General features: G+C 39.7%; 1 protein-coding gene across 1 annotated transcript in view; it reads left to right on the plus strand.

The window, feature by feature from the left end:
• The first annotated feature begins 8980 nt into the window (after positions 1-8980).
• The window catches only part of LOC144631738 (uncharacterized), a 19845-nt gene continuing 3093 nt past the window's right edge, over positions 8981-25732 (plus strand). The window contains exons 1-7 of the mRNA XM_078490280.1: positions 8981-9515; positions 9780-10448; positions 16825-16944; positions 20063-20188; positions 21603-22046; positions 23876-24037; positions 25111-25464. Of these exons, the coding sequence (XP_078346406.1) occupies positions 9455-9515; positions 9780-10448; positions 16825-16944; positions 20063-20188; positions 21603-22046; positions 23876-24037; positions 25111-25464 (1936 nt within the window). The 5' untranslated portion in view covers positions 8981-9454. The remainder of the gene's footprint in view (positions 9516-9779; positions 10449-16824; positions 16945-20062; positions 20189-21602; positions 22047-23875; positions 24038-25110; positions 25465-25732) is intronic.

Raw genomic sequence — 25732 nt, forward strand, 5'->3', positions numbered from 1 at the left:
AATGGAATTGACGTACTTGGAAGCCCCACTTTAAACAAGATTGAAACTCTTTCAGTCGAAGGTCATTTTTTCAGAAAATCCCCAGTTTAATTTTGTTTCTTTGCATAGCTAAGATTTTTACCACTGAATGGGTATTTCCTTTTCCTATGTTTTAAGTTTGGGCCTCCTTGCTAACGGAAGTAGGGCAAAACATTTTTTTTTTTGTTAAGCTTCTTGGAGGTATTTTTAAAATTACTTGATTTCTTATCCGTCGTAACATGGGGCGTGGTTTGGTTCATAGATAGGTCAGTGTTACGTGCGACTTGCGAAAATCAATATTTCCTTTGCCAAAACCGCAAAAAAGTGTTTATTGTTGAATCTCCCGAGAAAGTACGAGATAATTACTGGCTTTATTGATACGTGCCGTAGAAAACCGCAAACAAATCTAACTGACGTATCCTATGAGATAAGTGTTGGTTTTGTTGATTGGTGTCGTCAATTGATTGAATGAATTCGGCGCTCGGTACAAATCAGATTCAGTCCAATCGGGACTTGAAGATGGAAATAATTGGTCAGGATATATTCAGCTTCTCTGGGGGAACATGTCAGTCAAGGTTAACAGTCTGAATGAGAAGAAGTGAGCTGCAGTTGTGCACGGGGAGCTAAGATGTCGAGAGGAAGAAAGGATTATCGATGCCCTATGCTCCGCTGTGTTGTCGAAGGGCGGATGTAGACAACGCTGAAGTAAAGTTTTGTCGTGTTTGCATGAAACAAAGTTATGTTGGTGCATTGACCTTGAAATTCTTTCTTGTCTTTTTATGATCTTTTGTAAGGTATTAAGGAATTTAATTTGGCATGAGCTCGCTGCTGACAAATTGCCGGGAAATGCTCAATTTTAAGCCGCCTTTGTGCGTCACACTTCCTCACTAATAACATTGCATTATCACCAAACAAAAAACGTTGTTTCGTTTTAAGCTCATAATGACAGTGGATTATTTTTTACAGAGAACTAATTTTCTAAGTTGGTAATCAAATTATCCGCGAGCTTCTGAGTGTTTGCACGAAAATCAAGAGAAAGCTATTACCTATTGCCCGCGCCCCTTGGGTTCACCTTGGCGAGTTTGCCAGTGTGTTGATTATGTATAAAACAACTTTGCCTCGAGTTATACCTATATGGATCCGAAGTAAAAAGACACTCTTTATAGCAAACATGAAATTTTACATGAGTTACACCAGTCTCTCGCTTTCCGGCTTAACTGCCTTGGAATAATAAACTAAAAAGTATTTCTCGTAGTCGGATTTTCCGGCAGTCATTAAATAGTTACACCTCCTTGCCTTATCTCCAACTGCTATCAGGGGCAAAATCTTGCAGTTTTCCTGCAGTACAATTAACCCATCTGACTCGAACACCCATCAGGAAATAAAAGCAGCGTATCTTGGGCGTTAGGAACAGTTAATTAAAGTTCCTTTTGCTCACAGAATAACGAAAATGCTTCCTTGATACATGTCACTCTTCAAAATTCAATATGGCGGCTACGACTATAATCCTTCAAACTAGTTCCAAAGCGTTGTGTCTGTTTTTATTGATGATGATAATAAAGTATTTTATGAGACTTATTTCATTTTTATTCTTCTTTTGTATAATCGCTTCTTTTTATTTGTTTAACCCGATTAAACTGTTTCGTGAGGTTTTCCTCATTTTTGCGTCAACTGTACAATCTTTTATACATTTCATTGGCGTGCTTCCTTTCAATTCGTTAACATCCGTTAATGTCTCAAACAGCCAGGCCATGTCTAGCAAAATTAACTCTTTTAAGGTAAAAGAAAGCATCGTTTTTCTCTGTACTTTTACTCCCCCAATTGGACACTTCAATTTATTTCCGCTTTTATTTCTGCACGGCAGGTAAATATTACGTAATAAACAACATGAGTTCTTGTGTTAAGAAGTTCTTGTTGAAATTCATTCGATGAATGCACCGAATTAAGGTTCTGTTTTAACTTGTTTAGTTAGATAAATTACGTGTCAGTCACTGAAGTTTTGTGTGGTGCAAGGGTTATCACTTCCAAGGTATATTTTTGCCCGGAAAATATATGCCTCCTCACGTAGGAAGTAAAAATTAAGTTCAAGAATGTAGGATACCCATTCAATGCTAATCTTATTTTATCTTCAGTAAAACCGCTGTCATTTCCGAGGCACGCGAGTTTAAAAATTTTAAACCGCAGGACAGTGGGCGCGATTTGGCTGGTTTAACCGCTTGCCTGTGGCTTTATTTGACAAATTCAAGGACTTTTCATGCAACTGCAGGAGTTCCGGCTGTGTAGAATAGCGCTATGGAAATAATCTTTTGCAAAGGATGTGTAATAAGCGGATTGAACGAGAGCAGAAGTCGATGAGAATTTACGGAGTTCGAAATCTCTCACTTTTTCCGTCCATTAACTTTTTGAAATTTTGCTAGAGAATGTTGGAATTTTCAAGATTAGACACTCGCATAATAATTGTCCAAAAAAGGGCATTGCAACAACAACAGATTAGTGGTGGTTTTTTTAACTCTAAGCATTTTGCTGACTTTTCACTTACCGTTAAGAAAAGAAAAAAAAACGAGTTCACCGGTAGTTTTAGGCCGAAACGAATAAGACCGCGAATGGTCATAAACTTGAGTATCCGCTGAGAAGGCCGCGTGCGGAAGTATGTCTTTACCCACCGCAGATTACCGTCCAGATTTCCTCAGGTTTCGTAGACAGTTGTGGCACCAGTACCCAACTCGACATCTGTTTGGCGGAGGACAGGGCTTGTACAGCGGCGTACAGAAACTAACACTCCTCCCTAACCCTTCTTTTTTCAAGTATTGCTAAGAGGAAAGCCAACGCTTATATTGATATTCAATTTGTTGCCGACGATTTTACGATGTCGAAAATCGTTTAATTTTCAAACGAAAGAATACTAAAGGAAGAAAGCTTAACCCTTCTATTTTGAAGAAATATTGTTTCCCGTAATGATAAAAAGCCCAATAACCTTACTTTTTAGATTTTTAAGAATTTGGTGCAACAGCTAGCTAGGCCGATGATAGCAGTCAGTTCGACGTTCATAGACTACCGAAAGAGTTCTATTTTGGTTTCGTACATAAGTCCCAAAAAGTACCAGAAAGGAAGGGAAAATCTTTGTTTAAAATCAGCGACTGTTGCCCGGTCAGTCTCTAGAAAGGAAGTTTGTTTCTTTTTGTTGCGCGCAGAACAGGGAACGGTGAAGATGTTATGCAAGGCAGGACTTTGGGCGTTTTGTTTGGAAATCTCACAATTTTATAGAAGATCGTGCGAAAAATGTCCCTTTTTTTCGTGAAACGTGAAATATCTATTTAATTTTACTGTGAATTGCGAAAGGAACCCGGGTTTTGTTTTCTGCGAAACGTGATCCAGACCCTCCCCCACCTTTGCCGCCTTTTACGTCTACCCATATTTTTCACTCTAATTGAAACCTGCCTACAACGCCCAGTTATTTCTGCCTCAGGGTCGCAACTCAACTGTACTGAATACAGTCGAGGCTCCCGTGAACAGACACCCTCGGGAAGCAGAGAAGTGTCCGTAACTGGAGCTGTCCGCTTGCGGGAATGATCTTCGTAAGCGGCAACCGAGTTACGGGAGTTTGCACCGCTCACGTTAATTAAAGACCTCAAACGTTGGTAAGGCAGAAACAAAAAACGGTAGCGCCATACTAAATAATTGTTTGTTTTACTGTCTTATAAAATACCGATCATGGCAAAAAAAACTGCACTGTAATTAGATTTTTCTTTGCGGTGTCCTCTTATGAGAACTTCAAAACAAAAGAAAAATTTAAATCGTTTCCCTCGAAAGTGTCCGTCCCGCTTACAGGAATGTCCGCTTACGGGCTTACAGGATGTGAAATGCGGAGTTTGTATGTGAGTTCAAACGGGGTGTTGTCAAGGTCGACGTAAGTAGAACTGTTCGCTTCCAACACTGTCCGTTAGAGAGCTTCGACTGAATTGTAGTGAAAAAGAAACGGATGGAATGCGGTAGAAACTCCGGACTATTTCGGCGGAAAGATTCTTTGTAAGGCAGGCAAAGTCACGCTTTGTGTAAATGCAGCCATTTGCACTTAGTAAACAATGAACTTATTTTTGGTTTCCTTCGATGCGGAAAAGGGTTGGTCTTAATCATAAGAACCGTCTCACTTAACACCCAAAATTAGATTTAACAAATATAAATAGACTCTTGAATTAATAAAAAATCACTTGTCTGATTAGGTTTATGGGATCAGTAAATTGACGAAAACCTCAACATCCCTCCAATCAACAGTTATCAAATATTGTTCGGCCCGAAAGATAAACTGACAAGATACATTTATAAACGCAATTAATTTAATGCAATTAACAATCAATTACATTTTCAAGCATTCGACTTTTGAACAGGTGATGATTGATAAAAGCACAAACTTTCATTGTTAACAATCTAATTAATTACCGAAGTCATTATACAGGCTAAAATAAGGATAGCTTTCGTCGCCGCAAGTAACGAAGGAAATTAAGTTAGGGAGAACCGTGAGAAAATTTTACCGCAGCCAACGAAGAGATGAAAGTTTTAATAGGGCGCGTCACGCTATAAGCAGCTGTTCTCGACTGTCGTGCGCACTTCAATATTAAATGATTAAATAATGAGCCAGTGACGACTGAAATGTCAGCCGCAGTAACAAGCATTATTCTCGCATGCATTCGTCAAAATGAGATTTCGGTCCTCACAGAAGTCAAATTATACGATTTGCGATCCTTTCCAACTTGCATGTCTTCTAAATTTTGACCAAAGATAAACTGGCCGATGAATTCCTAAAAGTTCTTGTCACTGTTGTTGATGTTGTTGTTTCAAAACTAGCATTGAAAGGTTTATTCGATTTTTAATAAGAGCAAATAGCGTGGCTTTACCCATTAGAAAACGTTTTGTGCATTTTTCTTCTTGAAAAACCCAGCCTCTATTGTCGAGCGTTTTTGCAGTTCATTAAATGTTCACATTCTGCTATCCTTTGCTCTAGTAGATTCCACCGGCGAAACATATATCTGACACGACAATTCGCTCTTTCAATGAGAATGTCAAAATCCCATCTTTCAGTGAGTTTCATTTTCCTCGCTTTTTCGCTCGTGCCCAGCTCTCATTCCTTCCGCAGATGGGCGCGGGTTCATTTCCTCCAAATTCAACATGGCGGCCATTCGATTGACTGTTTTCTGGTAACAAACAGATTATTGTTTTGATGGGTGGATGGGAAGGCAATAATGAATATTAATTGGAGGATAAGAATCGTCAAGTATTGTGATTTCAATGTCACAGAGAAATGAAGCTAAATATTGACCCGAAAATGAATATTCGTGAGAATTGAACACTTGTGGAAATCGAATACTCATGGAAAATTACCGTTAGATAAATAAATAGCCATGCATAAAGTATTTAGCTCAAACCTCTGATATTGTTGTTTGGGGTTAAAGCAACAGATTACTGATGGGCGTTTAGCAATGGTTTACTGTTTGAGAAAAAAACAACGCAAAAAAAACAAAACCTGGAGATTGTCAAGTTTTGCGTCGAAGGTACCTTTTCTGGAGGCACCTTTTACTGAGAAAATGGCTAGGCAAAAACTCCATCACAAAAACATCCCTAAACGTCTCTTATTATCCCCGAAGGTCCCCCAAAATCAGTGGGAAACTACATACTTTTAGCATTTTTCTTTGTATCCAGGCGATTTACCTGTTCTGGAAAACCTGAAATTTTCATTTGGTTTGTATGTGGGTGGATAATCCGAACGAGTTGGTAGATTTGACAGTGGTTTACCAACGTTAGTTTGCGACTATCAAAGTCGAATAGAAACCGGGAGCCGGAGCAGTGTTAGTGTTTTAATATAACCCAGTTGCTGCTTCGTAAATAAATATTGATAAAACTAGTTTATTGAAGGTTTTTCTTTTGGCCAGAATGCTCGGAGGGCGCGCGCGCGATTTTTCGAACCACTCAGCTTGTGAGTTCGCTAATAGTCACCAGTGTTAGTAACAACTCTGTAATGTAAGTGATTGCCTGAAACAAATGACATCAGGATGGCTCTGATCTTCTCTATTTCTGGAGGGCTTCTTGCTAGAATTCTAGAAATTTAAAGTGGGCGAAAAAATTAGTATTGCCTGCCACCATCTGATGAATTCTATGTCCTGTCCTGGCCCTAAGCGTGTATTAATAAACTCGTCTGAACAAACTTGATAGTTTGTTTACTTGAAGGTTTTGTCTAAATCTATTTTAAGATTCAACTAATCAATTTCATGTGTATATAACCAATTAGTTTATATATATATATATATATAGCCTTTCTTAAATTAATCCCGAATGGGATCTTATATTTTTGCAGCGCGTTTTACATTTCAGTTATTAATCTTCCTGGGAGTTTTAGTTTTGATTTTGCGCTATCTTTGAGCTTGAAGGTGCTTTTAACACTTGAAGTTGAGGAAGCTAGCCACGATATGTATAAAGAAAATCGAAGAAAATTCGTACAAAAGAACACTTAAAAAGGAAGAAAAACACCAAACTAAAAAACGTAACAAGAACGGTTGGGGAATCGAGACCAGGGCCCTATCGTCCTGACTGAGACCACCTGGGAATGATAAATGTTTTAAAAAAAAGATGTTTTTTCGGATGGGATGTTAGTCCGCTCATCGCCCTTTTGCCCAAATTAAAAAAAAAGCAGTCAGTCAGTCTATGTTCAAAATTTGATAAATAACAGTATATGATTTCTCCTAATATAACTAATAAATTGCTATTAATATTAAAAGAAAACATCAAATAAGATTGATTTTAAACTAAAGGGTAAACCCTTCAAAACGCAATATAATATTGGCTCATCACCCCAAATTAAGGAGTGTTTAATTTTTTGGTTGATAAAAAAGCTCTTTCTTTATACTGGTATAATCTTTATGCTCAGTTTAGTTTAGCTAGATACTGGGTAGAAGCTAGATAACTTCTACCGTTTCTCAGTTAAGAATTAGATAACAATCTTAACACATTTAGGCAGAATTTTACTGTTGTCTTGTCGCCAGCTATCGGTATTAAAAACATCGTTTCTTAGCTGACGATTAATTATTTAAACCCCTTTTAGGCCATCATGATGCGCAAACAAATTAAAAACTTGAATTTGCCATTAAAAACATGAATGAGAACGATCCCCGTTATCTTCGAGAGTTTTATTTAAAATTCTGCCACACACCGTCACAAATGACTGCCTTACAATTACGCGACTTGTGTTTCTTAGCCTGCACTAGGCGTTCCGTTAGTTGGAGAGTAGGAACTAACAAAACGCCTGGAACAGGCCACTATTTCTGCACTTATCTGCACACAGTTAACGTTAATTAACAGATATATATTTCCAATGAAGTAATGAGTATTGATGTTATCTTATTTGAACGTATCGCCAGTTTTAAAAGCCCTCTGTTTATAAAAGAGGAAAACGTTGACTTTGTTTAGGACGCGCGTTAAAATTTGAGCCAGATTTTTGTTTCAAGAACACCACAAAAAACGCAAGAACGAGAAAGTTCGGGAACCTAGACAAATTGAAAATTAAAAGGCGAAACGGCTTATTTTAAGTACTTTCGAAAACATCGTATTTAGCAATAAATCCGATTAAAGGATAAAGTGTATTCCAGGGCAGATACCAGACCTTGATATGGGTTTAATTCTGGCGGTGCATGTTTTATTTAACGTGAAGTTCTCGTGCTGCTAAAAATACTTACTCTTGGCAAACAACTTAAAAAACTGAGAAGTATTCGTTTCAAAATACGTGCTGTTTCTCACATTTTTCGAGCCTCAGGGTTTGGTCACTGAAAAAAAAATTACTTGATAAGGAATTTCAAACTTTCGCACAATATTGCGTCACTCATCGCATGTTTGAGTACTTTAATAAAAGTTTCCGTCAAGCTGCGAAATGTATCATGACCATTTCTGAGCTATGTTTCATCTCGTATCAAAATTTTTAACCTCTGTTATTCGATCGGCGCTCTCAAAGACCGATTTCTTGCTGCGTGGCGAAGGAGTACACAAAGAAGCTTATAGAAAGTCTTATATCCGTTCTTGCAGACAATGTGATTAACGTAAACACAATAAATAAAATTGGTTTTCGTGGATTTTTTACTAATTTGCTTCACGCTGTGCAATGTGTATAAATACGCAAAAAGCGATGAATACTGTGTCTTTATCTTGATGAAAACAGAAGCGACAAATGGAACGTTCTTTTTAGAAAGCTTGCAAAAACATTCCAATGTACGAACGATCTGTAAACAGCTTAAAAAAGCCCACGAATTTGTTATCGTTTCTAGAGAAAACGAAATTTTTTTTCAAGTGTTGTTGAAAGACGTGATATTAGAAGGGAAATGAGAAGATAACCGTCTCATTCGCTCACGTTTTCATAACATGTTTCGTCCACCTTCCTTATCAAAAAGACCTTTAAAGACAGCGAGGATTGTAAACAATGTTTTCGAATGCCAAAACGTTGTCACAACATGTAAAAAACCGTTGCATACGTACTTTTTCGTAACACCGCCAGACAGACGAAGTTTTTTTTAACTCGCGTAAAAGCAAAAAAAAAATACCTCTAGACGTAAATAAAACCATTACAGCCAAGCAATTGACAGTTGATGTCAAAGATCTTAGCCAATGACAGAGTAGAAAGATAAAGACGTACCAGATTTAGATGTTTTTGGTTTATAAACAAAAATCATTGGTGAAAAAAAAAACCCTCTAGAAGAGATTATCTTTGAGTGTTTTTGGCTGAATGATGAATATCAAATACTTTAACGTTGGAAACGTCGAGTTTCCAAAGCTACACTTAGAATTGTCAGATACTTTTGCCTTTCCATTGTTCTTCTCGATATACAACCGCTAAAGGGCGTGAGGTTAGAAAAACAGTGATATCACTTTTTATCTCATAAACGTTAAATTGACGCAACGTTCGAGTAAATACATTATGTCGCGGTCTAGGTTTACATAGTATTCCACGCTAAACCCAATAAACTGCTTAGGATCGTGTGAAATTTACAAGTTGACGCCAGAAACGTCGACATTTGATCCGGAGTCGTTGCTCTGACCGCAGTGTCGTTTTCGCCTGAAACAGAGGAAACGTCTACACTTCATTAAGGGCATATACATATTCTCGTCAAGAGCGATAAGTGATTCGCATCAACGGTATTCGACACATAGCAATTCAGTGGCTAATTATCCTCCCCGACAGATCGGACAGTGAACCCATATCTGCTGTTAATATTGCGTCCTACTCGCCAGCAGTGCCTTGGAATTCAACTCAGTTTTTTCGGGAATTGAGTCAAATCAACTACTTAGTGTAGTAGTCGAGATTTGCATTTAAGCTTTCAATTAACGCGTCGTTTTGGAACAAAGCCCACAACACAGGCCTAACATTTACAATCTTGGGTATTGAAAGCAACTCTGGGACACAATGAGCTTCTTTCATTTCCAATCACCGCTCGTCTTTGTTCTTCTGCTGTTGCGTATAAAAGGTTTGAATGTTCTTCTGTTTAGTGGCGCTTCTAACCATTTCAACGTTCTCATTAACAAGCTTGCTATTGTGTTGCCTTTCTTAGCTTTCCTTCGGAGCGAACACAGCTGTTTCAAGTGCTGAGACTGATTTCGCACGGCCGTTTTTCCGACCAAATTTTCGTGCGGCTATGAAAGCACCTAGATTTGTAGCATGGAGAAATGCGTAGTTATATTGATAACACTACTTGCCACATGTGAAACTAACAAACTTCAATGTAATTCAGTTTTACAGTGCGCAAACAAGCTAGAAGTGGAGGTAGACCTGAAGTCAGGACGTGTCATACCCTCAATAGACGCAGTTAAATCTCATGTTAGCTTCATCCACGGGCCAACTGCTTCCTCCGCGCCTGATCGCTGCGATGGCCAAGCTGTCGCCCGTCTGGACTTCAGCGGACCGTACAAGAAGGCTAAAATCGAGCTTATTTACGGTAAAGAACCTCGTCTGTGGACCGCAAGCATATCAGCTGCCCCGACAAGCTATGGTTTCGGATGGAACTATGGCTATTCAAGCAACTGCGCTGCTGCCGAAGTGTATAACCATCAATTTCGAGTGTACGGCAATAAGCTACCTGGCTTTTTGTACCATACTATGGACGGAAACTCTCTTATGGCCACTGCGGACGAAGTTGTGGAAAAGGGAGCGAACATGACTATTGACATTACAGATGAGGCTGTGTCCTGGAAAACGCACTTCGTGAACTCATCCGAACCTTACTGGGACGACATCAAAAACAGTCGGCACCTTTTTACACTCTCAGAACAAGAGCCAACTTTCGGTCCCCCGACAGACAGCTTCATCTACGCGGGGTTTAATCGTGTCCCGTACGGAAACTTTCACAACGGATCGGGCCTTTGTAGAGTGCGAATAACATTCAAACGGGAAATTGGGAAAGGTAAGGTTTGTTGTTGTATTTTAGGTTATAATTTGCGCTTGTTTTGCCGTGTTTACCATGTGCGGATTATCACTGAATTGCTTTTGTCTGTGTTTACTTTACAAAACGTTTTCGTGGAGAACAGGAGCGATAAATTTGGCGTGGGTGGAATTAACATTAGCAAGGACGTGCTAATTTGGAAAGATTGATAAGTGTGCACCCCTCCACTCAAACTTCTAGCGATTTAATTGAACCTTGCAAATGAATTTGCTTCTTTTACTGCAACCCAGTTTTGTTAATGTCTCGCGCGGTGTGTTGATTTATCTTGCAGTATGTTGGTTTACCGATAGCATCTTTACTCAGCGTTTAAACCGTGCTGTCGAAAAACAAAATGCCTGTGGCGATAACATGGGGCAACAGCGTAGTAAGTTGATGCTCAAGAGAGATAATTGAGAGATTATTTTCAAAACAGTATTAAAAAACATACTGGTCTCATTTTCCTTCTCGTTTTGCTTTCCTTTTGTGGTATTTTTAAAAAATTTTCTCCGTGACCTTGCCTCACGCAAAGCCTAGTTTCTCACGCTGTTTTCTTTCGGCACGGCAAATTATGACTCCCTCCAGACAAATCCATGTCGCATAATTATCTCTCAAAATTTACTGAACACTTAAATATTTAAGGCTATTATCACTTTTGAGGGATAATACAAAGACTGCTCGACAGTTTTTGCAAAAAAGGGGTCGTCCTCCTTTCATATTGACTTCCGGTAGCAAACAGTCTTTTTGGCGTGTAAATTTCCGACAGATTTTACCAAAGAAACCGCCTGCAAAAAATAGCATCTTAAGACCAACTGGGGGTGACATGAAGAAAGAAATTAATACCACGACAGACAGATAAACTCAAACTGGCTCTTTGTCCGCGCGGAATACGGCCGGAGTGATTAATTTTTTTTCGACAATTTCAATTAAAACTATCAATATTCCTTTTTAACTGTTGCAGTTGGCCACGGAACTTATAATTTCTTAATAAAAGGCTCCATTATTTGACCATATACTCAGGAAATCTAATCCGCTGAGAAAATTACATTTTAAATCGATATTTTCTTTTCCATTATGTTGTACTTAGCGGTATCGCCTGTAAATACGTCATGTTGTAAGTTGACATGGCTAATTATTTCACTGATTTCATGCATGTGGTCATAATGGTTATCTCATTGCCGAGGGTCAGGTTGATAAATGACAGAGAACCGCATTCCTTCTCGATAAAATAATGGATTTTCGCGGCGAGTTTGAGACACAACAAATTCCTTTCCGACAACGGGTTCTATAGATTTCCCACTGTGTTCAATCTTAATTTCGCAGTCAGGATATTATCTCTTTTTTTCGCGGAACCATTGAGTACTTTGCATAGTTGAAATTAGTAGAAATCCAGTTTTGACGACGTGGAGGGGGTTTTGGTAGTAACGTTGAGCACCTAAAAGGAATTGCGGGCTTTGGAATCTGACAAGAAAGTTGCAAAACTGTTGAATGCATTGAGTTGAACAATTGGCAAATGGCGAATTAAAATGACGGCCATTATATTTGATCATGAAGCTGCACTGTCTTATTTATGATCATGAATACTCATAAATGAAAATGTGCTAGTAAAAAACGTTTTACATGAAACGCTGTCGCCACGCTTCTAACATTTTGTTGAATACTATCCCACAAATTCAAACTTAATTGATCACCACAAGATATACAAGCAAGAAAACTGAGTGAAATGTCCCTTTATTAAACATGCCTACATGTGTGGAAAGGGAAAGTTTGTCTGAAGGCTCACCGCGGTCAAACGTCTCAGGCAGTTTTTCGTTAATGAGCAAGGATAGATAAAATAGTTGCTGAGTGTAAATATATTTCCATTCCCTTGAACGTCGAATAAGCGAGTATTTTTACTTTTTCATGAACGCTCCGCAACCGAACCGAACCGAATGCTTTGACAAATGGCGCCGACAAGTCCGTTTTTACCTGTTTTCAAACACGTAGAACTTGTTTAGCAAAGCTCCAAAAAACTAACTCGTAAACCATCAGAATACCGGTATAAGTATCGATCTTTGAACAGTGGAAATAAGAACCTTATCTTTGAAGTACTTTTCTTGTTTTTTACGTATTTCTATCGTTTGACCGCCGGGTCGCGAGTCTGAAGGTAGTCTTCCCCTGACGCGTAATGTTACATTATGTTTTATAAAACGTGCGTGAAGTTACGTTCGCAATTTAAACAAAAATAAAATAAATAAAAGTGTTTGGACAACTTGCTTTCTGAGGGAAAAAGTGAAGGTGATTCAACTTTTTTCGCAGACGCAAATTGTTCATGCACCTTATTTTATTTTGGCGTAATTCTATCATATGTCGGTGGAAGTTCGCTCGCACTGAGGTCACTAAGGCTTCTTTCACGGAAGCGGGCAGGCACAAAAACGTTACGACGCAAAAAGCATTTATTAATCTAGTCAGTTTAAACCGGTATTAAATTCCTGTCCAATCAAAGATACTAGAGAGAGAAAAAGTGAGGTATAGTTACTGACAAATACAAAAGTAGCAAGCGGATAGGGAAGATACCGATGGAATACAAACGAAAAAATAGGCTACATTTTCAGTTGCCAAACTTGAGGTCCGGCCCATTGTATTTTTAATCAAACTCTTTAACTTCCGTGAATGACACTTAAACTTGGCAACCACAACCAGTGACTTGCATTCATGGATTTAAAGGGACAGTGTCGCCATTATTTAGTGCTACTTGAAAATAAAACGAAGGGTGTTGGTATTAAAGGGACCGTGTCACGGATTTTAGCCAAACTTAGGCATAGGAAATGACCATCAAATTCGTTTAAATATATAAAATAACCTCTTAAAATAGTAAAGGAATATTTAAATAATACACTAAATGCAAAAGAAGGTACGGATGGCCAAAAGTGTCGAAGATTGAAACGGATTGCGATATGGGTTTTTGAAATATGGTCCGGCGAAACAGTTTTCAAAGTTAATCATGTCTGCTTGTTTTTTTAGACACACTTTTAGAATGGGTAATGACTTTCTTTGTTGTTCAAAGGCTTTTTTGTTGATCACTCAGTGCATCTTCATAACTCTATCAAAGTTAACACCAAAACATATAAGAATTCCCGTGATACTGCCCATTTTAAGTGAAAAAACCAAACACGGGTTTAAAACATACTTGACCTGCAAACGAAAGAAAAATAAAGATAAAGAAAACATTCGAAAAAAGAGGCTTTTCCAGCATGGTATTTTCATGTCATTAGCATAAGATTTTCTCTTCAAAGGTGAAATATTTTAAAAACTCCTTGAAAATTCCTAAATTGAGCAATGTCACGTTATTTTAGGCCATTCTGCGGACTAAATTGGCCTCAAATTGAGTAAAAACCTCAAAATACCAAGATACCTCAAAATACCTGCATGTTTTCAAAAATTTTATGGTTATGGTGTTTGAAAGCTGTAGCGCTGGAATGCGGATGACAAAAATACTAGACAGCATTAAACACGATTGTAAAACTGTAACTAGATTTGCTTTCAAGCTCAGAAATATCATTATCATTGTTTGAATATTTTCTGTTTTCAGATAGTTTTACTTAGTTTGGAATTAAAAATTAGAGTAGATAACCAATAATCGAGAAATAATTCAGACTAAACACATAGGGTGACTATGCCCACAATGGTAAAATACTCTAAAAACCCACAGGAACAAATACGCCATTAATTTAATACCAATTAATTTAGACGCGTTGCGGTTTCTATTTAATTATAATACCCCAAATGTTGGCAGCAAAAGACAGGAATAAATGGAATTTATGCTCTTCACGCCAGGAAAGAAAGTTATAAGACATAAGGCATGACTTTATTAAAGTGGTCATGCGTTTAGCCACATGGAAGGTAACGGTACATCCAATTAAGTTCTTACTGTGAATCGTCGGCAGGCTAGGCGAATCCCAAAAGTTGAACACTTTTTAAAAAGCAAGCCGCGTACAGTAAAGCTAAAACAGAGGGAAAATTCCACGCCTTGTGCGAGGGGTCAAGGTCTTTTTACGCGTGTTGGTCTCGTGAATTCTTCCCCTCGTCCGGCTCAGCCAGGGAAATTTAATTAGATGTGTGCATATTACTCAATACAGTTTCACTGTTGAAATGCCGGTTTCTGATGTTTGATAGTGCGGAACTTTTCTTGTTCGACAGCCAGGTGTATTGTTGAAGTTGGAGCTTCTTTCGTGTCAAAGTCATCGCGGGGCCCGCGCACTATATATAGACTTTACAGTTACGTACAAACTAATTCAACTCACTAAAATTGAACGAAAAATTTTACATTTAAAAAATGGCTTAAAGGACACAAAACCACAAAACGGAACTTTTTGAAGACTGCCGACTGAAATCGGACAAGATTAAATGGATTTCAAAATTATAACTTAATTTCTGCCAGACAGACATAAATAAAGCTTGTGTCTGACAATGTGCTAAATAATGTTAAAAAAATCCTCTTAATTATATAGCTATGATTTTATGACAATGAATGCCTTGTTTTTCTTTAAAAGTTAAAACTCGTAACTGAAGAAAGAAGGTTATAAGCTCTTAATGAAAATGAACGTGAAGCACTTGAAATTTTTAAATAAAGGGAATATAGACCAAATAAGCCTCGTACATTTAATGCGTTAATTGTTGATTTGAGTGTGTCTCTCCAAGAAAAAAGCATTCCAGCACCTACTGAAATGCTTCGAGACAATAAATCTAGCTAGCATATTATATTGAGCTTAACATATGCCGTGTATGGTTATGCTATTACAACTACTAAATTGACGTAAATTGCACTTAAAGGAAGCGTTCGTGAGCTTCCCCCAATTCCAGCCACGTTATCCGATTATATTTAGTGGTATTGTTGGAAGCGAAAAATAATTTTAAAACGGCGCTAGCACGAAAACGAGTAAATTTCCCACAAAAACGTTTTCTCGCCTGCCTTTCCCCGACCTTCTTTTCCCCATAGATTGGTTGAGGCCGTTTTCAAGGGTAAAAAGACAGAGGCACAATTTTTGTTATTCTACAAAAAGGGTTAGACTTCGGTTTTAAGATATGGTTCGTGGCAGTGTTTGAAGTGCCAGACGATTTCCTTCACTTAATAACGAGCTTTAAACTAAAGCGGAAAATTAAACGAAATGTCCTTCAAATGAAGTTGAAATGCACAATGCAAACACAAAGGCTAAGTGCATGGACTTTCACATGTGCGACTTATATGCGATAAGCGTAAGTACAAGGCGAAATACGCAGGGCTTTTAAGTAATGTTTAATTAATGAGCAGCAGTGTTTTATCAAGTTTAAAACACGAGGCGCAGCCGTGTGTTTTAGACTTGATAAAACACGAACTGCGAATTTATTAAACGGCTTAAAAATCATCTGATGTAGATCAAATCATTCTTGCACTAATATTTAGATTTGGGGTTATTTTGCAGGGCCGTAACCAGGCCTTTGCCATAGACGAGGCAAGATCTTGACAGTGGGTTCTGGGGGCATGCCCTTTAGAATATTTTGAGTGCATCAGATCTGAACCCTCCACTGTTTGTGAACACTTGAACTGAAGATTTAGCAACGTGGCTACACTTGAGAATTAAACTCCAACTGCTGAGAGGCTTACCAGTTAGCTATTTTACCACTAAAGCTAAGGAATATACTAAACTCGCCGACTGCAGTGAAAATTATTTTTGGAACACCAACAGACAGTTGACCCCTCACGCAAGAGCACTCCAGGTTGTCTGGGGAACTATGTGGTGTCCGTCTACCAATTTTAAACTTCAATTGAAATTCTAATTTTTAAATCACATTAAATCTCCAATATTTCTTATTTCTCAAAATTTTACTATCTAGATAAGTAATTTCTTGGATATAGATTTTGTTTTGAAATTTAGCGATATAAAATCACGACGTTTCAACCTCTCCGAGGTCATTTTCAAGTGCGAATAAAAATATAAAATTAGCATAAATATATTAAAATAGTAAAAGAGGCAAAATTATCACGAACGCTGAAATGCGATAAAATATGTAAAAATAAGTGACAAAATATTAATGAAGTTAAAAAGGGTTAAAAAACTTAAAAATACAGAAGCTATAAGAGTAATTAAAAAGAAACAACCCGACCTAAACAAATAGTTACTACAAATTTACTATCTACTCCCCAAAAATTCCCAAAATCACCCAAATATTTACACAACACCCCTAAACATAGATTTATGGGACGAGCATAGGGTTTTTGTATTGCTTAAAAAGAGAACGAGATATTTTCAAAAAAAATCATGTAAAGCGGCAGAAAAAGAACTTAAGGTTCGTAGTCGTCTACGCAACGCTTATGTGCTTACGACTGTTTTTCTTCTTGCAGATGCGTCTTGTGCGACTGGCGCGCACGACTGCCACAGAAACGCCAAATGCAGACCAACCAAGCGCTCGTACAAGTGCATTTGTATGCCGGGTTACCTTGGTGACGGAAGAAAGTGTAAGGGTAAATATCCCGATATATTCATTGTGAAATTTAATGTAATAGCTAGAAATTGGTCCTGACTAGAATGGATACTCCAAAATCAGAAATCAGATGGGAGACTGGAACACAAGCACTCCAGTGTGCTTGCATTCTCGTCCCCATAGCCCTTTCGTTTCTCTTAGCCGGCTTGGCACGAGAAAACGGAGGGCTCTGGGGACATGGGATTTTTGAATTAATTCGAATATTTTTGATTGGCTGTTTGGAACAAAGAATTCAAAAACTGAAGTTAAAAACGTAACAACTCTCTCATACATTCTTTTGAAACGTCATGACTGCATACATGAAGACCGGAAGTCCTAGAATCTAGGACTGGAAATCCTGTGTCCCAGAGCCCTTCGTTTCCTCGTGCCAACGCCCAGCCGGCTAAGAGAAACGAAAGGGCTATGGGGACGAGAATGGTGTACTTGCGGCTAGTACCACTTTGTTTTGCTTGCGGTTAGTTCCATTTCGGTTTGCTTGCGGTTGATTCCACTCCAGTTTGCTTGCAGTTAGTTCCACTCTGGTTTTGTTTGCGGTTAGCTTTCATTTCTTAGTGAGAGGAGCACAATATGCAGAAGTGGGTTCCATTTTCCTAGCGAATTTCTGATTTTGGAGTTGCCATTCTAGTCAAGACAGTTACAAATTTAGCAAGCTGGCATTTACGGCTGTTTGTGCAAAGCGAGCCCTGAACACGCTTTGCAGAGATTTTTTCACCTTACAGTAACATTGAGCTGGAAACCACTACTTGAACTGGTGTAACCGGCTAAACGGGTTTAAATGCGGTCAACCGACAATAAGGCTTCGAAGTAGATACGGTCGAAGTTCTCATAAGCGGACACCCTCGGGACGCGACAAAAGTGTCCGCAACTGGAGCTGGCCGCTTACGAGTATGGTTCTTGTAAGCGGCCACTAGAGGTGTAGGGGATAGATGGCCGCTTACGGGAGCTTGCCCAGCTAACATACCGTAAAATTCCGGTTATAAGCCCTGGGCTTATACAACTTCGTAAGGGGTTTTGGGTGGGCTTATAAGCGGAGGGGCTTATATCCGGGAGGGCTTATAAGCGGAATAAAAAAAGCGTTTCCAAACGAGCCACGGGAGTGTTGATCGAAATACGTTTTTAACTAAAAAACGCATAATAAAGCAACATTTAGCCCTGTTCAGTACTGTCATCCGGAAGAGGGGGCTTATATCCGGGGGGGGGGGGTTATAATCGGATGTATTTTTTGGTTTCCAGGTAGATGGGCCTATAACCGGGGGGGGGGACTTATGATCGGAATTTTACGGTAATGATAATATGCATGTTAGTGGTGTTTCGAAATGTAACCGGACGTGGATGAGGACAAAACAAACACTGAAATATGGTACTGTAATTACAGTAAAATCACTGTGAAGAACAGCGATGTGAAGTTGATTGATTAATACAAGATACAGAGGTTTTTTATATGATTTTCTTTGCGGTGTCCGCTTACGGGAGCTTAAAAACAAAGAAAAAGTCTAAGTCGTAATCTCGGAAAGTGTCCGCGGCCGCTTACGGGAATGTCCGCTTACGAGAATGTAAAAATACAGAGTTTGTATGGGAGTAAAAACGGGGTAAGTAGAGCTGTCCGCTTAGCTTCGACTGTAATTGTGTTTTTGAACTGGCCACGGTTGAATCGGCTAAATGGATTTAGGTAGGGTCATCCAACAGAAAGACTTCTAAGTAGATGATCCTTTTCATAGTTGGTGCATTTTTGTGTTATTAAATTGTTTAAATATTTAAACTGTTAGCTACATAGAATTTTTTTCGGTTCATACATACCTGCGCGTACACTATGACTAAGAAGACATTAACTTTGCTGATCTTTTAATCATATTCTGCCTGAGTAAACAAACGCGTACTCGTTTCATTCCTCGAGAAAATGGCGTCTAAGCGCGCTTTCATTTGTCAGAACGGGCCGGCCAGTCCGGTGGTTTTGAATGTTAAATGGGCCTTTTTCACGAGATTTTCCCACAAATCCACCATAACAATGTATAATACAGTCGAAGCTCTCTTAACGGACACTCTCGTAAGCGGACAGCTCTACTTACGGCCGCCTTGTTTGAAACCCCGTTTTAACTCCCATACAAACTCTGTATTTTTACATTCTCGTAAGCGGACATTCCCGTAAGCGCAGCGGACACTTTCAGAGATTACGACTTAGACTTTTTCTTGGTTTTTAAGCTCCCGTAAGCGAACACCCCAAAGAAAATCCTATTTTACAACCTCTGTTTATTTTTATCAATCAACTTCACATCGCTAATCGTCACAATGATTTTACAGTACCGATTACAGTACCATCTTTCAGTGTTTGTTTGTTTTGCGTCCCGAGGGTGTCCGCTTACGAGAGCTTCGACTGTACTTATATATTGACTGATTTGAAAGGAAAAATCTCACTAAGAATTGCATTCCGTTTTCGAATATACCGGTCTGGCCGGCCCGTTCTGACAAATGAAAAGCGTCCAAAGATTCGACTCGAAAAAGAATTAAATATTTATGACGTAATTCTACAATACAAAGTCTCGTGTATTTCTCTGATTGGTTGTTACTGAGTGCGAATTTTCGCGCGCAAATTACAACCAATAAGAAACACTACACGGATCTCTGTGAGTAACGTTATCAGCCCGGAATGGTTCTGCACGAAGAAATGAGCGGACGTAGAAAGACATCTGTTAACTTTATTCTTAAAGCCTGGTTTTTCACTATAGCGACGCAAGCACAATTAAGCGCAGCCTGGACGCAAGCATAACAGCACTTTTTTCAGCGTTTTGATGCAAGCATAAGCACAAGCACAAGGATCAAAATTTTTCCTTTTTTGTGCTAGTGTTCGCGTTATGCAGTGTAAAAACGAAACACCGCATAAATAAAGCAGTCGTTCCAGATTTCCCCGCGTCTGATCATTTGAGCCTTGTAACAAGTTAACATCGTGTTCTTCTGCTTTTGCTTATGCTTATGTCGACGTTCGTTTTTACTTGGCACAAACTACTTATGCTTGCGCTTGTGCTTGCGTCTCTAGTGAGAACCAGGCTTAATCTATTTCTTTCATTCTGCTGTTCAATTAATTTTATGTTCTGTTAACTCAGAATACGATCCCTGTTCGATTAACAATGGAGGATGCCAGCACGTGTGTCGTCACATCACAGAGGGACACTTCTCCTGTAGCTGCTATGAAGGGTACGAACTACATCCAAACAGGAGAGACTGTGTGGGTAAGCTTACATGACTCGTTTTTCGTCTATTAACTTGAAAGCCTCCAGCTTGGTCTGCTAACTTTCCGAACAAGAACTCGCCCAACATTCTCCAGGATGGACCTTTAGCTTGGACCAAACGAGAATAAAAGCAGACGAGAATGATTAAACCCCATAAAATATCATTCAAGCGCGGCTAAAGCAGAATGAGAATACAGGGGAGTTGATAAAATATCAGGCAGTCCGCGAGCGAAATTTTGAACAAGTTCAAATTTGATGCGAGTAGCCGAAAATTGATGATAGAAAAAGAAAGAGTTATTCAACTCTCGGGTTCTCTTGTCTCGTTTAAACTGAGCCCGGAATGTACACTAGCTCAGTAACACCTTTTAACACATTGACTTTAATACTAGTTTAACAGTAGAAGAGGTAGTCAAGGGACCCTAAAAGAGAACATAATTCCTTTACTGATTTATTAGCAAAAAAGGTTGGTATTAAAAATGTGAAGTGACTAAAGGCTGGTTCTCATATGATCGCCCCGATCGTCTCTGTCGCTTCTGTCGTTTGCAAATTCTGAGGCGATCGTAGGCGATCGAAGCGATTGGAAGCGATCAGGGGGTTCTCATATGATCGCCCCGATCGTCTGGCATATGCAAAATAGGGTTAATCAACCAAGATAATAATTCATGATCTTTTCTTTGTTCCCGCATATAAATATTCGATTTCATTCGTATCAACGCACGTGTGTTTTTTCAAAACTCCGATATCGCTTATGGCAGCCTTCGATGCAAAGGCAAAATTCGTGGCCTCCTATCTTCTCATTATTGCCGTTTTACGGCGAAGAAGCAAAAGGGAGGCCAAACGGAAACGTAGTTCTGGGTAATACTGATGCAACATGGGACAGTTTGGATCGCCTCGATCGTCTCCCTCTGTGGCAGTAGTTCTCATATAATCGTTCGCGATCGCCGCAGTCCGCGACCGATCGCCCGGATAGAACACGGGCGATCGAAGCGATCGCGATCGCCTCGATCGTCTCCCTCTGTGGCAGTAGTTCTCATATAATCGTTCGCGATCGCCGCAGTCTGCGACCGATCCCCCGGATAGAACACGGGCGATCGAAGCGATCGCGATCGCCCCGATCGTCGCAGACGTCTCTGTCACTGTCTCTGTGATGTTCTCATATGACCGCCCCGATCGCAAGCAAACTTTTTGAAGCGACAGAGGCGACAGAGACGATCGGGGCGATCATATGAGAACCAGCCTTAAATGAGCAACTTTTTTATATCTTTGTCTCGATTTTCCATTAGAGAGCGAGCCGACAGTTAGAGGTGCGATTTGTTGGTTTTCAATCGGTGACTAGCAATGACATGAACATCTCGAGCGGTCTTTGAACTCATGTGCTAAAGGGTTGTGTTGTTTCATTGTTGTCTTTTCACAGCCAAAGAGGAAGTCAGCAAGCGGGTCCGCGTCAGACTGACGCCGGTTTCACTATGCAAATCCAAAGACATCGAAGATCTATTCCTCACCAAACTTCAAAAAAAGCTGCTTAGCCAAGAGGTGTGCAATTTTCCCTGTAAAATCTTCAAGCCGTCTCTGCGTTGTAAACACTTGAAGAGGGGTGTCGTGTCGGTGAATTTTGACATCCAGATGAATCAGAACGTGATCTCCACGTCAAAATTCTGTAACAACACTTGCGCACGGTGTCAAATGGAAGAGAGGCTGCAGAAATTAATCTCTGAACTGCGCATGCTCGCCGATAACAGCAAGTTAAACGTGTCGCTGTACGACCAAACGTTCACCATCACCAAAAAAACACTGAGGGTGACTAAGGAAAACGACCACTGCAGCAAAGAACGAACGAGACGCAAGATTAAACGGCAAGGTGAGTTGAGGCACAAGCCTGTAACGACCTGTAACGTCTGAATGACAACGATACAAAAAATTAGGAGAGGGGACTAGGGAGACTGACTTTGGCACAGTCTGAGAGGAGCCTGGAACGGGATTCCATGTTTTGTCGGTTAACGGTATTAAACTTTATACTTGAGTAAAATATTATTCACTCCACCCTTGATTAAGGGCCTGTTTATATGGAGCAGAGTTGTCCCTGGTAAGAGGATTACCCTCCATACCGAGCCACCCCGGGCGAGAGAGCTTTTCATACGTTTCTTTATAAATAGCTGCAAACTGTTTACATAAGAAATTGCAAAGTTGGCTCGGGGGGCAGGGTGACCCTGGGTGGAGGGTCACTCGCTTTGAAGGTAGGGTGACCCTGGGAGCGAGCCAACTTTTCTCCATATAAACAGTTTGGTTATTTTTGCCTCGCCTAGGAGGGACAAGTTGACACATACGGAACATGCTCAAACGCTATAATCGGCCAAAACAAAATTGCAAATAAACTGAAATCGAAGTCAGCGATAAATTAGTTCAAAACATGGTCTTTGCCGATGATTCACCGTTCCTGATTTAAGAAAAAGCAGACATAATAGAGGTTTTACATCTATTATGGCTGCTTTTTCTAAAATCAGGAACGCTGAATCGTCGACCAAGACCACTTTTTGGACTTATTTACCACCGACTTCGATTTCAATTTTCTTTTATTTCAACCTTTTTTTTTGTTATGTCCCCGTATTAGTGGGGGAGTTTTCCCCAGCTAGGTGGTTTATGACATTTTAATAAAGTTTCTATCTATCTATCTATCTCTATCTGCAATTTTATTTAGCGTTTGCGCATGCTCCGTATGTGTCAACTTGTCCCTGGTAGGCGAGGCAAAAATAACCAAACTGTTTATATTGAAAAAAGTTGGCTCGCTCCCCAAGGTCACCCTTCCTTCAAAGCGAGTGACCCTCCACCCGGGGCCACCCTGCCCCCCGAGCAACTTTGCAATTTCTCATATAAACAGTTCGCAGCTATTTATAAAGAAACGTATGAAAAGCTCTCTCGCCCGGGGTGGCTCGGTATGGAGGGTTACCCTCCTACCAGGGACAACTCTCCTCCATAAAAAAGCGTCTCTTTGTACCCTTGAGGATTAATCCCATTTAAGTCCTTCCTTGACATTTGGCGGTACAATTTTATTTGTCGATTGACATCTAATTGTTTTGATCCATTACATCCTTGTATTGACGATAAAGCTCATTAAATCTCTCATTCTCAAGTTGAAGGATAAAGTTTCATTCACTTCTCATTTACTGATTCCTTGATGCGTAATCCTATTTCTCAGTTCATTAGTTCCTCCTTGTTGTTGTTGTTTTTTACCTCGGTAAACTGTTATTTTGACTTCTCATTCAATTTGAAGGAAATTTAACAGGTTACAAAAAAGACTCAATTTATAGCGATATACCGTTAAATTTCGGTTATAAGCCCCCCCGGTTATAGGCCCATCTACCTGGAAACAAAACATACATCCGATTATAAGCCCTCCCTCCCATATAAGCCACCCTCTGCCGGTAGCAGTACTGAACAGGGCTAAATATTGCTTTATTATACGTTTTTAACTTAAAAAACGTATTTCGATGAACACTCCCGTTCGCATCAAAACGTTTTTTTTTTATTCCGCTTATAAGCCCTCCAGGATATAAGCCCCTCCGCTTATAAGCCCACACAAAGCCCCTTACGAAGCTCTGTAAGCCCAGGGTCTATAACCAGAATTTTACGGTAACCGCTTTGAGCTCGTTGAAACACTTCACTTTAGCTTGTCTGCATTTTTATCGACAGCTCGCTGTCACCCTGGCACATACTTCGATGTTTTTCTGCGCAAGTGTATGAACTGCTCGCGAGGATCGTATCAGCCCAACAGATCAGAGAACTTTTGTTTCCGTTGCCCTGATACCAAGACTACAGTGAATACAGGAGCAAGCGACATCTCACAGTGCATAGGTAAATATGACGCTTACAAGACACCTGATCATATCTATAACAAAATTGTCGATTGTGATTGGCTCTTCGCACTCCTATTTGTCGCGTAATTGTCGCGCAATCACGTGGGTGTCCAATAATAGGTATCCAATTTGAACAACTTCAAATTGGATACCTGTAATTGGACACCTGCGCCATTCGCGTCTCAATTATATGCAGTTAGATGGGTTCTTTCTTGCCTTTTTCCTACTGTTTGTAAAACCGATCGAATTTACCTTTTCAATACAAAACGTTTCTCAAAGACTTCTGAACCTCAAATTTGTTATAGATACGATTAATAAGTAATTAGCCCTCGTGTCGTACAATTCAGAGGGAAACCGTGCTCGTAATCTCAAAATCAGCCTCGCGATTTTGAAATTACTCGCCCGATTTCTCCCTGAATCCAATTACCATTACTAATTTCTCTTTACACATTTCAAATCACGTGCGCATCGTTACATTTATCGAGACGCATGTGATGCATTAACCGCCAACCGGTTAGCTGAACTTAGCTCAGTTGGTAGAGCGCCGGACTACCGTGCAGGAGGACTCGGGTTCGACTCCCAGACCGGACCAACACTCAGGGTCTTAAAATAACTGAGGAGAATATGCTGTCTTCCCAATGACATCTGCGAAATGGTAGGACGGTTAGATATTCTAGTCTTTTCGGAAAATAATGGATAGATGTGTGGAGAGAAAGTTAAATTTTTTTTGGTGGGGGACGATGAACCGTAGGTCATGACTCCTATATCCTCATATAGCAGGTGACATTAAAGAACGTACACACTGTTTGCAAAGTGTAGGGCACGAAGCTCCCGGTGTTGTGGTGTGGCCTTTGCGTGTAGTAAATTACAGTATGTGTACAGCGCATTTGAACATATACCTATGGACAATGCGCCATATAAATGTATTATCATTATCATTATCATTTTCATTACTATTACTAATTTCTCTCTCAAATCACGTGCGCATCGTCACATTAATCGAGACGCACGTGATGCATTAATCGTCCAGTTGCCGTCCTCTCGAATAAATTACAAACTTTGATTTTTCAGATACAAAGTGTGGCGGCAATTTAACCTCGATGACAGGGGTTATCACATCGCCAAATCATCCCGACCCGTACCCCAAAGGAGTCGAGTGCGTCTGGCACATACGATGCCCTGAAGGCCGAGGCTTGCTTATGCTCATACCAAATATATCAATACCGCTGACCAAGGATTGTTCGGATCATCTGATCATGCGCGAGAATGCCAGCCCATTCTCCAAGACTACCTACTACGCCTGCGAGTCTTACTCCAATCCAGTGGCGTTCATTTCCAGAAGCCAGGATCTTTACATCAAGTTTACTTCAAAAAGCAACAACGAAATGGCGGAGGGATTTAAAATTTTCTACGTTACCTTTCAAGGTAAGGTTTACCGCACACAGTAGTCAAACGTCATGCGCGTGCGCAGTTCCCACCAAAACTGCTCCATACAAACCTTTATAATTTTTGAAAGCTTTCGCTTTAAAGCCAAAAGTTAACGCCGTCCCTGGAAAGTTTAGGTTTATACGCTGCTTTAGCCTTAAACATATGACAATTGATTTTCACTAAGTTTCTCAGCTTGAAATTTTCTTTCACCGTGCTATTTCTTTAACGTTTTCCTACAGAATTCTTCCCCACTCACGAGTCAAAT

This window comes from Oculina patagonica, chromosome 12 (assembly GCF_052425735.1).
Source record: "Oculina patagonica isolate OP01 chromosome 12, crgOcupat, whole genome shotgun sequence".
In the NCBI taxonomy this organism is placed as follows: Eukaryota; Metazoa; Cnidaria; class Anthozoa; order Scleractinia; family Oculinidae; genus Oculina; species Oculina patagonica.